General features: G+C 52.6%; 1 protein-coding gene across 1 annotated transcript; it reads left to right on the top strand.

Annotated features, from left to right (window-relative positions):
* Positions 1–2,253: 2,253 nt before the first annotated feature.
* ASTL (astacin like metalloendopeptidase) lies at positions 2,254–13,700 on the top strand. The gene is made up of 10 exons (XM_049784564.1): positions 2,254–2,404; positions 4,635–4,696; positions 5,062–5,152; positions 5,406–5,523; positions 6,875–7,056; positions 9,300–9,381; positions 9,458–9,597; positions 10,298–10,374; positions 10,822–10,846; positions 13,402–13,700. Exons 1-10 carry the CDS (start codon positions 2,254–2,256, stop codon positions 13,698–13,700), a joined length of 1,227 nt encoding a protein of 408 aa, XP_049640521.1.
* Positions 13,701–14,107: the final 407 nt, after the last annotated feature.

Raw genomic sequence — 14,107 nt, 5'->3', positions numbered from 1 at the left:
AAGGATCTGACTCAATGGGTTGAGCACACGCTTTGCACAGCAAATAGCGTGGGTTCAATCCCTGCTTGGGACCACCCTGAACAGTACAACCAGGAGCAAATCCTGAGCACAAGCTGGTAATTGCCCCTCAAGCTCTGCTGGGTGTGGCCTCAAAACAAAATAAGAGGGGCCGGAGAGATAATACAGTGGTAAGGCATTTGCCTTGCCAGGACAGACTCATGTTCGATCCCCATCATCCCATAAGGTCCCTGAGCTTGCCAGGAGCAATTTCTGAGAGCAGAGCCAGGAGTAACCACTGAGTGCCAGAAAAGGGAGTAGTTGCTGGGTTGGCAAGATAAGCAAAGGGTTGATCGCCTGCTTTGCAGGTAGAATGCCTAGGTCTGATCCCTGCCAAGTGGTTCCTGAGCCCAGAGTTGTGAGCAGACCCCAGGCACTGTCAAGAATAGCCCACATGCTCCCTTCTCCAATGCAGTGGCCTGTCTTCCTTCCACAGATAGGACAGAGAGGGCTCTGGAGCTGAGACAACCTTGCCCTCATCTCTGCTTGGGGCAGTGCTTCTCAATTATTTTCGGTCATGCCCCCCTAGGAAGAAGAAAACATTTTTCGTGCCCTATCTTTATTAAAGAATACTTTAGGGCCGGGCGGTGGCGCTAAAGGTAAGGTGCCTGCCTTGCCTGCGCTAGCCTTGGACGGACCGCGGTTCGATCCCCCGGTGTCCCATATGGCCCCCCAAGCCAGGAGCGACTTCTGAGCACATAGCCAGGAGTAACCCCTGAGCGTTACCGGGTGTGGCCCAAAAACCAAAAAAAAAAAAAAAAAAAAAAGAATACTTTAACCTGCAAAACAAATATCTATAAAATAATTTGAACTGATTTTTTTTTCTTTTTTTTAGTTTTTGGGCCACACCCGGCTATACTCAGGGATTACTCCTGGCTATCTGTTCAGAAATAGCTCCTGGCAGGCACGGGGGACCACGTGGGATGCCAGGATTCAAACCAACCACCTTAGGTCCTGGATGGGCCACTTGCAAGGCAAACACCGCTGTGCTATCTCTCCAGCCCCTTGAGCTTATTTTTAAATCAGAGGTGGTGTCTGGATTAACGGCTACAATGAGCATGTTTTGCAATGCATAGCTTTTCGAAGCGGGGTTTGAAGCAGGACACAGCAACTCTCAGCTCCAGAGACATACAGAGATATAAACTCGGGGCTTAGCTTGTTAGGACAGTGTTTGCTGAGGTAAAAAGCACCCCCCTTTACAGAGCCTCATGGCCCCCCTGGGGGGGTGCACCCCACTATTTGAGAAGCACTGGCCTAGGGGAAGGAGACCCCTTGGCTGGAAGGTGGAGACCTTCCCAATGCATCTCAGCTCCTTTCTGCAAAGCTGTTCTGCCCCTTTGTGGTAAGAGTGGATTTCAGAAAAGCAGCTCCCTCAAGTGGGAGGCCCCTTCCTCCAGGTACTTTGGCCCCCCACTCTTGCTTTTGCTCCACATGGGGTGCAGAGGGCTGGGCTGGACTGAGGGTGGGGAGCACGGGTGGGCTGCAGCTGGGGCAGCTTGACAGTGGGGGAGGCTGAGGGGTCTGCAGGTGTGGTGGCTCAGGACAGAGCTGCAGGTGGGGATTAGGGACGTTGCTACTTAAGGTGGGGAGTGGCTGGAAGGCTGCTCCGAGGTTGCCTTGTTCTGAGGGGTTGGGTTTGTGCCGAGCTAGAATCTTCAGAGTGGGGAGATGGGAGGCTTCTGGCCTTGGGCACTGGTTCTGTTCTTTTTGCTAGGTAAGCACTGTCTGGTCTGTGCCCTGGAGAGAGGCCAGTGGATGAGGCTTGCACCCTGCAGGGCCTGGAAGCATCCAAATGGGTTAGGAAATGGCACTTATCTAGGGGGTTTGTTTCTCTCTCTCTTTTTCTCTTTCTTTCTCCTTCCTTTTTTCCTTTCCTCTTTCCTCTTTTTTTTCTCTTTTCCTTTCTCTCCTTTCCTTTCTCTTTTCTTTTCTTTTTGATGGGGTCCACACCTAGCAGTGTTCAAGGGTTACTCCTGGCTCTGCACTCAGAAATCACTCCTGGCAGGCTCTGGGGACCATATAGGATGCCGGGATTTGAACCACCATCTGTCCTGAATTAACTGTGTGCAAGGCAAACACCCTAAAGCTGTGCTATCTCTCTGGACTCTGGGTCTTGCATTTTGCCTCCCCTGTGTCCCCACCCCTCTCCCATGGTTGTCATCCTATATCATCAATGGGGGTACCTGGTGCATTGGCATGAACGTGCCCATCTGCCTGGCAGGACCAATCCTAGGAGTACCCATAGCTTCCAGCTGCCCAGGAGCCTGTGTGCCCAGTTTCCTAGAAGATGTCCTCACTGAGGAGACCCAGACATCTGAGGACAGGGATATTCCTGCAATTAACCAAGGTGAGGCATTGCTGCTCCTGGGAGCAGAATTGTGACTGGACCTAGGTTGGGACACCCAAGACTTACTCTCAGACATGCAGCTGAGGTGGGAGTGGCTGCTTAGCTCCAGGTGAAGAGGTAGTTCTGGAACAACTTCAAAACCTTTATTATCGGGCCCGGAGAGATAGCACAGCGGCGTTTGCCTTGCAAGCAGCCGATCCAGGACCAAAGGTGGTTGGTTCGAATCCTGGTGTCCCATATGGTCCCCCATGCCTGCCAGGAGCTATTTCTGAGCAGACAGCTAGGAGTAACCCTTGAGCACCGCTGGTTGTGGCCCAAAAACCAAAAACCAAACCAAAACAAAACAAAACCAAAAAAAAAAAAAACCTTTATCATCTACACTAAATCGTTCCTTTTTTGTTTGTTTTGGGGCCACACCCAGTGGCACTCAGGGCACCATATAGGATGCCAGGGATCGAATCTGGGTTGACCGTGTGCAAGGCAAACACCCTACCCACTATACTATTGCTCCAATCCTGTTCCTTTTATTTTGGTGGTGGTGGTGATGTTTGGTTATTTGCAGCTCTGTGCTCAGGAGGTCACTCCCAGCAGTGCTGAGGGGACCAAGTGGTGCCAGGGATGGAACCTGGGCCTCCCACATGCAAAGCCAGCACTCAGACTTTGATGTTCTCTCCGGCCCTGGAGTTACTCTAAGAAAGACAAACAAGTTTGTTATTTTTTCCCACACCCAATAGCACCCTGTGCTCGCTCCTGGCAGGCTCCGGGGACCATATAAAGATGCCGGGATTTGAACCAGGGTCCATTCTGGTATAGTCACGTGCAAGGCAAGCTGTGCTATCATTCCGGCCCCTTGCTTGTTATTTTTTTTTTTTTTTTGGCCTCACCTGGCAGCGCTCAGGGGATCATATGGGATGCCCGGGATGGAACCTTTGTCTATCCTTGTCAGCCACGAGTAAGGCAAATGCCCTACCGCTGTGCTACCATTCCAGCCCCTGCTTGTTATTTTTTAATGGCCTGACACTGGGTCTTTGGAGTCTCCAAAATCATTAGCATATGTTAGAAAGGTGTGAGCCGCCTCTACTAGGATGGTCTGCAGCTGTGTCAAAGGCAAACACGGCTGCGAAGCAGAGGCTCTGGGTACACATCCCAATTCATCTTGTCTTCTTGGCTGAAGGAGGACCCTGAGTGGTGTTCTGGGACAAAGCAGTGCAGAAGTGGGAGTCCTCACAAATGTGGGTGCCAGACACAGAGGGAGCAGGCGTCTGTGGGAGCCATACTTGGGCCATCCCTCTCTCTACTGGTGGGGCCACTGAGAAGAACACCTTGGCCAGAGTCTGAGGTTTCTGGGCCCAAAATTGCTGAATTTGGGGCAAATATTTCATCTGGGTAGCTGGAGCCCAACTCCTGCTTGAGCTGATGATATGCAGTGACAGATGCTCCTGTCCTACTGTGGGCATGCCAGCAGTTGGGGTGGAGGTGCGTCACAGCTGAAGGTCTTTGGCCCTAAGAAGTTGCCTGGGAGAGGGGAGGGGTTGGGGGTTGGAGGGTTTGTCTTCGTTTTTTTTTTTTTTCTCCCTTGGCCACACCAGCAAGGGTCAGGGGTTACTTCTGGCTCTGTGCTCAGAAATCGCTTCTGGCAGCAATTTCTTGGGGGACCATATGTGATGCTGGGGATCAAACCTAGGTCTGTCCTGGGCCCTGTGCCAGACAAAGACCCTACCACTGTGCTATCGCTCCAGCCCCTGGAGGATTTTTTGCACTTTATCACCAAGAGTTTCTCCACATAAAAAAAAAAAAAAGAAATATTTAAATACAATACTTGAATAAAATCGGAAATACAAACAGAATACCAAGAACTTTTTCTGAGCTGGTTATTCTTCAAATAAAATGTCAAGAAGAAAACCATGAGAAAAACAATGCAATAGAGTTCATCCACAGATGAACGCATGGTGGGGGGGGGCGGATTGCAGACTTCAGATGACCCACACTGATATATACAGGCTGTGACACCCCTGCTTTTCAGGTAGACCAAGTCTGAGGCATCATTGGGGATGCAGAAGTTATCGGGGCTCTGGCTCTTCAGCTTTCCTCACTCACTCCCTAGACTGGAGCAGAGTGGAGCAGACATGAAAATCAGGACAATACTTGCTCCCCAGGAGCAGATTTGGGCTGCTCAGCCTGTCCTGAAAATCTATGTTCATGGGCAAACACAGTCCTGCTTTCTTTCCAGGGCTCATCCCGGAGGAAAGCCCAGAAAACAGCTTTCTCATTGAGGGTGACATCCTCCGGCCGGTGAGTGTTTGTGCCACACATGCAAACACACATCCATCTCTCCATCGCTTCACTCAGGAAGCTTGAGACTGGGAGGAGCTCTGGAGTTGGGGGCCTACAAGTGCAGCTCCATCTTTCTGAGCTAGGCCCTAAGAGACTGCAGGAGATATCTTCAGGACAGGGTTCATGTTGGTCTGTTGATAAAGGGTTTGTGCTGTGCAGCATTTCCATGGCTGGCCCCCACTCTCAACTTCCCACTAAGACCCCCTTTCTGATGGCCTTCCCACCTAGCATCACTGGCTCTCTGCTGCCTGCAGCAGGAAGCGTGGTTCTGGGGGCTCTCGGGGCTCTCTTCCTAGGATCCCTGAGCTGACTTCTTTACTCAGAGTCCCTTTCAACTATCATCGGCTTCCGGCAACAAGTGGCCCAAGAATGGAGGAGTTGTGGAGGTTCCCTTCGTGCTCTCCAGAAAGTACAGTAAGTGAGCATGTTCTCCAGTCCTGGAGTCTCACGGTGGGCTCCTTGCACAGCACCGAATTCCTGTCAGCTCCTCTGTAGGCTTCTCCCTCTCCCACCCTGTCCCCATTGCCTTCCCCAAGCCCATGATCTGACCCCTAAGTTTCTTGACCAGTCATTCCTAGGGAGTTTGTCACCCTTTGGAAAGATCTGCTAATGGCCCCCATGGGTTCCGTGAATTTGGCTGGGGCTGCAGCCAGGTTTCTCCTCTTAGGTAAGGCTGATCACCAGGTTATCCTGGAGGCCTTTGCTGAGTTTGAGAGGCTCACGTGTGTCAAGTTCGTCAGCTACCAGGGCCAGAGAGACTTCGTGTCCATTGTGCCCATGTCTGGGTAAGTGTGTGTGCTTGAATGTGCCCACATGTGGGCAGGCTTCTGAGTTCAGTTACATTAACCAAGTATTTATTTTTGTTGTTTTGTTTTTGGGACACACCTGGTGGCGCTCAGGGTTTACTCCTGATTCTGCACTCAGAAATCACTCCTGGGACAAATAAAAAAAAGATATCACTCCTGGTAGGCTCAGGAGAACTTATGGATGCCTGGGATCGAATTTGGGTTGGCTGCATGCAAGGCAAATGCCCTACCAACTGTGCTATCACTCTGGCCCCAACATTAACTAAGTATTGGTGAAACCTTTTTTATGGGCTGGTCCCCTGGGCCTGGAGTCCCCTTGACATTACCGAAATTTTCACACTGTGAATCGGATCTATGAGGGAAAGTGGGAGAGAGAAGGGGTGTTCAGCTTCCTTTTATGAATCCCTCCTCTCTGGGAGGTGTCTGGTGGGGTGTGAGTGCAGGTTTTAGGGATCCTCTGGTTTGGGCTCCATGGTTCAGGAGTTGTGACACTGGTTAAGCCTCTGAACTTTGAAAAAAGTTTCTACTTTTTGGTCTTTCATCACATCTGGTAGGTTTGCAGGAACCACTCGTAGCTCAGGGCGTGGGACTCATTATGGAGGTGCATAGAAGACCATGGCATGCTGGGGACTAAACTTTGTCCTCCCACAGGCAAAATTTGCCCTCCAGTTCTTTCTTTGAGTCATCTCCCCAGCCTCCTATTTTTTTTTTTGGTTTTGGGCCACACCCGACGTTGCTCAGGGGTTCCTCCTGGCTGTCTGCTCAGAAATAGCTCCTGGCAGGCACGGGGGACCATATGGGACAACGGGATTCGAACCAACCACCTTTGGTCCTGGATCGGCTGCTTGCAAGGCAAACGCCGCTGTGCTATCTCTCCGGGCCCATTTTTTTTTTTTATTCTATAAAAAATCACAGCAGTGGTGCTCAGAGGGGCTTTGTGTGAGGAATTGAACTCAGGGCCTCACACATGCAAAGCAAGTGCATATGACTTGACCCCAGGCCCTTCACTTCTGGACCCCTTCTACTTTCTAGAGATGGGGGTGCTGGCCATCCCCACTTCCTAGCATGCTAGAATCTGAGATGGTATGTGACATGTTGGTCTCAGGGCTCCCCTCGGGCTGTAGTCACCAATGAGTTGCTTCCTTCAGCACTGTTTGCTAGCACCCTGCTCCCTGTAGCTCAGACTGGTAATGATTTCACAGCAAGGATTTAGTCACTTCCCAGAGAGGCTGTGAAGTCATGGGGGTAGAGCAGCAGCCTGTGTTGAGGAAAGAGTGGCCTGTTTCTCCTGCCCTGACTGATGACTGGCGACTCTCTCCTGGGTCCACAGGTGCTTCTCCAGTGTGGGCCGCAATGGAGGGATGCAGGTGGTATCCCTGTCACTCGCCTGCTTGAAGAAGGGCAAGGGCATTGTTCTGCATGAGCTTATGCATGTGCTGGGTTTCTGGCATGAGCAATCCCGAGCCGATCGAGACCACTATGTCCAGATCAACTGGAAAGAGATCCAGCCAGGTGAGTTCCTGGAGCTTGAGTGAATTCTGCCATTCCTATTGCCTGCTTATTTTACAGGAAAGCTGGGTACCCGTTTCTCCAGGACTAAGCTTTTCTCACCCTCAGTTGGTTTGTTTTGGAATTAAAAATTATTTTTTGGGGAGGAATCATACTTGGTGATGCTCAGGGCTTACTCCTGGCTGTGTGCTCAGGGATCATTCTTGGTAGGGTTTGGGGACTAGGGATCAGTCACAAGCAAGGCAAGAGCCCTACCTACTGTACTGTCAGTTTCTCTGAACATCTCCGGGCACAGGATTGGTGGCATCTTCATGATCATTGCTTGTTGTGTACATACCTAATGGGAGACTTTGCAATCTCACGTGCCAGGTGCCCTGTGAGGGCAGTGGGCAGGGAAGATGTCCCTGATGCTGGTGTTGAACCTCAATGGTAGAATTGGATGCACCAGGTTCAGGTGCTGATGCCAGGAAGGAAATGAGGGCAGCCCTTCAGGTACTCAGCATGAGAGGTGGCACTGATTGGCACATGGGTAGAGGAAGTACCGATATCACATCATAGAAGGCAATGGTGGGCATAGTTCAGCCAGTCTGGGGAGCAGAGCAGCCTGGGCCTTGGATGCCAAGCTGCAGAGCTCTGAGCCCAGGAAGGTGGATCAGTCCTCATGTGTGGGAAACCTGATCCAGGTGAGAGGAATAGCCCCAGTGGTTGCACGAGGGAGGGAAGCAGAGGATCATGTGAGGTGTTAGTTGGTTTGGGGGTGTGGGAAGAGGGGTGGTATTGGAACTTGTGCAATCCTGAGCTCTTGGTGTGAGGGCATTGCAGGGGATGCCAGGTGAATTGACTGGGGGAAGTTGGCCAGTTGGAGAACAGCAGGTGAGGACACTCCAGAGAAAGAGGTGCTCTTGGGAGAATGGCAGTACTCTGTAGGTGGAGATCAGGTTAGTCTAGGGAGGTGGAGGCACGAGAATGTCTGCACACCTACTAAGACCAGGTAGAATATTTTGATGAAATGCCTGTGAACCTTGCCTGGAATTTGCAGCAAACCTCAGATTGCAAAAAGATTTCATGCAGAGGTTTTTCTGATCATGATGTAAAAAGTAGAAAGTGATCATGAATCCAAGCCAAAAAGTTTTCCACTTAGGTCTTTTTTTTAATCATATATTTTAGCTCTGGGGTTAAGGAAATTGCAGGAAGTCTGAAAAATCAAATGTTTGGGAATCTTTGGTTTACAAAGCAATGCTTAGAGAAAATGCATGACTTAAATATATGTCAGTAAAGACTGACAAATTAAACATTTAAATTTGCATTAAAAAAGAGGAGAGAATTAATGGTATGAAGATAAAGAAATAAGCCACACACAGCAATAATAAACTTAAGCATTATTCCTTAAAACAAATAAACAAAAGAGGACAAAAGCACCAATTACCCTAATGGAAAAAAAATCACTTAAGAATGGAGGAAAAACTAGGATATATTTGTATTTTTTAATTGTAGAGAACAAACTGTTAGAATATGCAAACTAATAACAGTAATTAACTATGGTGGTAGGAGTTAAGGGGGCTGGAGTGAGACTTATCTTGACACTTCCTAATTTTTGTGCCAGACAAAATACTGCAAATTCAAAATCATGTTTAACTTGGGGGAATTTAAAAAAGGGCAAGAAGCTCAGGCATATGATGTTGAAACACCACTGATTGGGGACCAGGTGTCTACTGGTCACTGTGAAGAGGTGGGAAGGGGATTTGGGGTCCAAAGCCTTTTAGTGGTTTCTGGCCAAGGGCAGGAGAGACGATGTGGGGAGGTAAATCTTCTCCAGGCCCAGAGTACCAGAATGACCTGGAGGAAAGATGCTCTGTCCAACAGGACAGTGTGAATTTTTTGTGTGGGACAGGGACCACCTTCCCAGGCAGGAAGAACAAGGCGGCCTTGCAGGCCACCAGAAGTGGGAGCTGGGACACAGATCCAGCAATCCAGCTGGGCCCGAGGAACAGATACTCTATTCTGCCACTAGGGGGCACACTTGGAGCAGTCTGTGGCCTTGGGGGATGCTCTGTTTTACACGAGGTCAGCTGGAAGAGAGATATGGTGAACTTGGAAATAATGGGGCACTGTCCCCATGCTCTCATGTCACCTGAAGAGGTGATGAAGGTGCAAAGAAGAGGGACAGGGCTGGAGTGATAGATAGCACAGTGGGTAGGGTGTTTGCCTTGCACGCAGCTAACCAGGATTATGGTCCCTTGTTTCAGGGTTTGAGATCAACTTCATGAAGACCCGGAACAGCAACATGCTGGCACCATATGACTATTCGTCCATCATGCACTATGGCAGGTGAGCACCTGCCCTGTGTCTGGCTCCTCTGTCCCCAAGGTGATGCCCTCTCATATTCCCACTTGCTGGGCTTCAGGTTTGCCTTCAGCCGCCGTGGGCAACCCACCATCGTGCCGCTCTGGGACCCCAAGATTCACATTGGCCAACGCTGGAACCTGAGCTCCTCGGACATCAGCAGAGTCCTTAGGCTTTATGAATGCAGTGCAGACGAAAAGGGTGAGTGACAGGGACAAGGGGCAACAGAAGACCTGGGGACATGTGGATTACATGCGGGAGGTGAGGCAGCTGGGAGCCAACAGCAGGAGTCCGAATGTGCAGTTAAGAGTGCACTGGGTGCAGCTGTCCTGGGATGCTGATACCTGGTGAGGACTGCAGAGCGGCCAGCAGCTGGGGTCTCAGGCCTGGGCTTTGGAGGGCATATGTGGACTCCCTCACGATGTCTCAAGGGTCAAGGGAGGTTTGGAAGAGGTGAATGTGGGATAAGAAGGCTTTGGGGCTCAGCACGAAGGGTCTGTGTAACCAGAGGCTGCAGCGTCAGTGATTCATTTCAAAATTTGGGGACACTATACCTGCTGGTGCTCCAGGGTGATTCCCACCTCTGTGCTCAGGGGACCACATTCTGTGGCTGGGATGCAGGGTCCAGGGCACTCAACCAGCAAGGCAGGAGAGGGAGAATGATGAGGTGAAGTGCAACAGCTGGGCAGGACAGCTCCAGGAGACTGTCCGGTCAGTTGACCATCAGAGCAGGCTGGGGCTTCAGGGAGGGTCCCGGTGCGCATGTCCCAATAAGCACCTGCACCTCTGACTGGGCGGAGAGGAAGTCTCTTGAGGAGACTGACAGGGTGGTTGGGTGTATGGCTGTCATCCGTTCTGGCTCTTTGCAGTGGATCCCTCACTAACTGTTCTCTTCCTGCAGGAGACCCGGCCCCCGACCATGATGAGCCCCCTACTTCTGCCTCTAGATCACCCCTACCATGGATTTGGAAGGCCTTGGTGGGATCCAGCAGCCCCAGGGCAGGCAGCCAAGCACTTGGAGAGAGTCCTGGAGGGCAGTGGCTCCCCGTGCTGAAGAGCTTAGGGGTGGGCACCTTGGCTAAAGCACCTCAGACCCTAGCTTCCTCATTGAGCCCCAAGGAGGGAGCAGGAGACCTCAGACCTGCTCCAGAGCCCTCCTGGCAGGACTATCACCCTACGGTCCCCCAGGGGAATACTATGCTGAAGCCAGCTCTGCCTGGAGCCCCAGCACTGGATAGTCCCTTTAGGGGAAAACCCCAAGATCCAGACTGTAGCTTCTGTCCCAAAGTGGGGAGAGGACCCTTTACCCAGGATGATTTGGGGTCACAACCTGTGGTGTCTCTTGGCAACTCCCCTGGCTTCTAGCCCCAAACAAGTGACCCGATTTGAGGAATATGTCACCCTCTGACCTCCATTCCCCATCAGCTTCCCCAGGGGCTGGGTGATGGGGGTAAAGGGGTGCAATGTTCCTTTTGGATGTGTCAGGTTTGGGGGCTACCAGCTCTCTGCTTTTGCCTAACACTAAATGTTGGCAGTAAAGGGTGTGCTTTATTGTTTTGGGGCAACATCTAGTGGTGCTCAGAAGACCTATGAAGTTTGAACCGAGGGGGACAGGATGCAAGGCAACTGCCTTTCCTCTGTCCTAAAGTGAAGGGCCAATCTAATGCTCTGGGGTTTGGAGTCTGGAAGAGGGAGAGCAAGTTCCAGCCTGAAAGGCCAAGGGACCTCCCATCCTGGGCTTCAGGCATGGCCTGGGAGGTGGGTCACAAAGCTAAGACGCTGGGAATGTGGTCACAGGCCCAGCTTCACTGTCCTTTAGCCCTTAAGCACCCACCTCCCTCCTCACTGCATGGAAATCTCCAGAATCAGGATGCTTTTGGGGCTGTTGGTGGCGATGAAGAGCAGGTCTTCAGGCTCAGCAGAATTATTCTGTTGTCCTCTAGCCAGGCTCCTTTGAGGGCTGGCCCAGGAGACCAGGGGGTTGGGAGGCTCCCCCATTCCATGCCTCTGGTGGAGACAGTGGGAGGGTACAGCTCTTGGGATATTTGGGGGTGGGGAGAGCAGAAATAAAACAGACTCTTCCTCCGGAAGTCAAGCCTGCATGGGTTGTTCTCACATGTGGGAAGGCCAACAGCATGCTGGGGTTGAGTGGGTGGGTGGGGTCCCAGGCACTGGGTCAGACACACCCCTCTAGGAGACTGGAAAACTGATGGGCTTGCCCTGTACAACACACAAGCGCACTTTAGCTTTACTGGGCTTAGGGTTAGTGTTAGCCGCATCCCTGGGCTGTCAGGGAAGGAGGTGCAGAGCACAGGCACTGGCTGGTGTTCCAGTCTGGAGTCCAGATGTTTTGAGACTGTACAAAGGATACGGTTGTTGCTATGCGTGTGGCCAACCTGGACCCCTGAGCACCCTGAGGTGTCCATCCCAAAAAATGTTCTGAGACTGATGGAAACTTGGGCTTGAGAAGGAGAAACCTAAGACATCTCTCTACAATATGTGGTCCTTCAGGACCCAGGGACCCATAGTCTCTGTAAAGGGCCAGAGAGACAGATGGACAGTGAGCAGGTTCAGTTCTGGCACCAGCAGCATCAAGTGTGGCTAAAAATAAAAACAAAATTTAAAGAGGGGGACTTCTGGTGGGGTTAGGGAAGACTGGTGGCTTCCTGAACCCAGCATGGATACCTCCCCAGGCAGTGACCTGCCTCCATGCAGTGCCTGGCTCTACAAGTGCTTAGGGCAGGCTGCAGAAGTGGGATGGGTGGGGAGTTTACCAGCATTGTTTCTAGACAGACCCCTCTACAGGGCGTGTGTGTGTGTGTGTGTGTGTGTGTGTGTGTGTGTGTGTTCATATAATAGTATATCGATGCAGTGATCATTTTTCTCTCCTCTTTCTTCCTCCTCCTTCTCTTCTTTCCTCTTTCCTCTCTCACCAGGAGTGCAGAGGGAGCTGGGGCACGCTCACTTTTGGATTTACCAGGGAAGCTCATTTTTTTTTTGTTTGTTTGTTTTTGGGCCACACCCGGCAGTGCTTAAGTTTCTCCTGGTTCTGCGCTCAGAAATCGCTCCAGGCAGGCTGGGGGCACCCGATCGATGCCAGAGATTGAACCTGAACATAGCAAGGCAAATGCTCTACCCGCTGTGCTATCTATCCATCTGGCCCCATGAAGCTCAACTTCTAGCAGGATTCTGAGTCGCTCTGGCTGCTCTCCTACCTTCCCTCAAGCTAACTCTGTCTGGTGATAGTGAGGCTGGCGTTTGCCATTCGTCCCCTTCTGACCAAAGAAGCCCTTGGCTGGTGGTCTTACTCTCAGTGGCTGCTGACGGCTCAAGCTCTTACCTTTTCTTTTTTTATGTTTTTGGGGTCACACCCGGCAGTGCTCAGGGTAACCCTTGGTAACTCTTGGCTCTACACTCAGAAATCACTCCTGGCAGGCTCGGGGGAGCATATGGGATGCCGGGATTTGAACCACCGTCCTTCTGCATGCAAGGCAAATGCTTTATCTCCAAGCTATCTCTCAGGCCCCCCCTTTTTTTTCGGGCCACACCCGTTTGATGCTCAGGGGTTACTCCTGGCTAAACGCTCAGAAATTGCCCCTGGCTTGGGGGGACCATATAGGACGCCGGGGGATCGAACCGCGGTCGTGATCTTTCCTTGGCTAGCACTTGCAAGGCAGACACCTTACCTCTAGCGCCACCTCGCCGCCCCCCCCCCCTTTTTTTTTTATTGAGACCAATGTGAATTACAAGTCTTTCACAGTTGTATTTAAGGTACATAGTGACAGTGAATTAGGGCCATTCCCATCACCAGAGTTGTCCTCCCTCTGCCCCTGTTCCCACCATTTGCCTCCTGGACTGCTAGTGTAACAGGTCCCTTTTGTGTATAGTTAAGCTCTTACCTTTTACCTTTTTCTCCTGAAAAAGAAAGGAAGGCAGCTGCAGGAGAAGGAGAAGGAGCTCGGGGAGGCCGGGTCCTACAGCCTCCGTGTCCTGAGCCTTCCCCAGGTCCAAACTGGGCCCCTCACCCTGACTCCCTGGTGCGGCGGCAGGGGGTGCTCGCCACCCGGCCAGCCGCGCCTCCCGAGGGGCCCCGCATGTCAGAAGGTCTATCCCCAGAGCGAACGAAGCCTTTGGAGAGGGGTCCGGGCAAGTCTCCCCTCTGCCCTGCGCCTCGGCCCCCCCGCCGCGCCTCTGCGCCGGGCCTCGGGTCTGGGCGTGTCGGAGTCTGGATCGGCAACCCCCGAATTCTCACCTGCCCTGCCAGTGCGGGGCAAGGCCGGAGAGACGAGCTCGCCGCGATCTAGGGAACCGGATCGGGCCTCAGTCCTTGCGCCACGAGCCAGGAGCGGTCGCGCCTTGCATCGTGGCGCGCGCCAGCCCCGGCACCCTCGGCCCGCAGAGAATCCAAGACCTCTGGCTCTGAGACCCCAGGCGGGGACGCCCCGCAGAGGCGCAGAGTGCGGGGCGCGGGATGCACCTGGAGCCCCCCGCGCCTCGCCGCCCCACGCCGCGCCCTGCCGCGCCACGCCCCGCCCGGCTCCACGCTCCGCCCGCCGCGTCGCTTCCCCGAGCCCGGCGGCTGCTGCGGGCGCGGCTCCGGGCTCGGCGAGCCAAGCGAGCGATCGAGCGCCTCCTCGGACCCCGGAGACCCCGGCCCGCCTGTGCGCAACTTCCCCTGGGCCGGGCGGGCCGCGGCGGCCGCAGAACAACT

The sequence above is a fragment of the Suncus etruscus genome, chromosome 12, assembly GCF_024139225.1.
Source record: "Suncus etruscus isolate mSunEtr1 chromosome 12, mSunEtr1.pri.cur, whole genome shotgun sequence".
Taxonomy (NCBI): Eukaryota; Metazoa; Chordata; class Mammalia; order Eulipotyphla; family Soricidae; genus Suncus; species Suncus etruscus.
Note: the sequence above shows the minus strand (reverse complement) of the source record. Positions and strands in the feature narration are given on the sequence as shown.

Bases quoted from the DNA above. Each gene is read 5' to 3' on its own strand.
- ASTL (XM_049784564.1), top strand. From the start codon at position 2,254: ATGAACGTGCCCATCTGCCTGGCAGGACCAATCCTAGGAGTACCCATA. The intron at 4,697-5,061 runs GTGAGTGTTTGT...TTCTTTACTCAG, and splicing joins AGGGTGACATCCTCCGGCCG to AGTCCCTTTCAACTATCATC. The intron at 5,524-6,874 runs GTAAGTGTGTGT...CTGGGTCCACAG, and splicing joins TCCATTGTGCCCATGTCTGG to GTGCTTCTCCAGTGTGGGCC.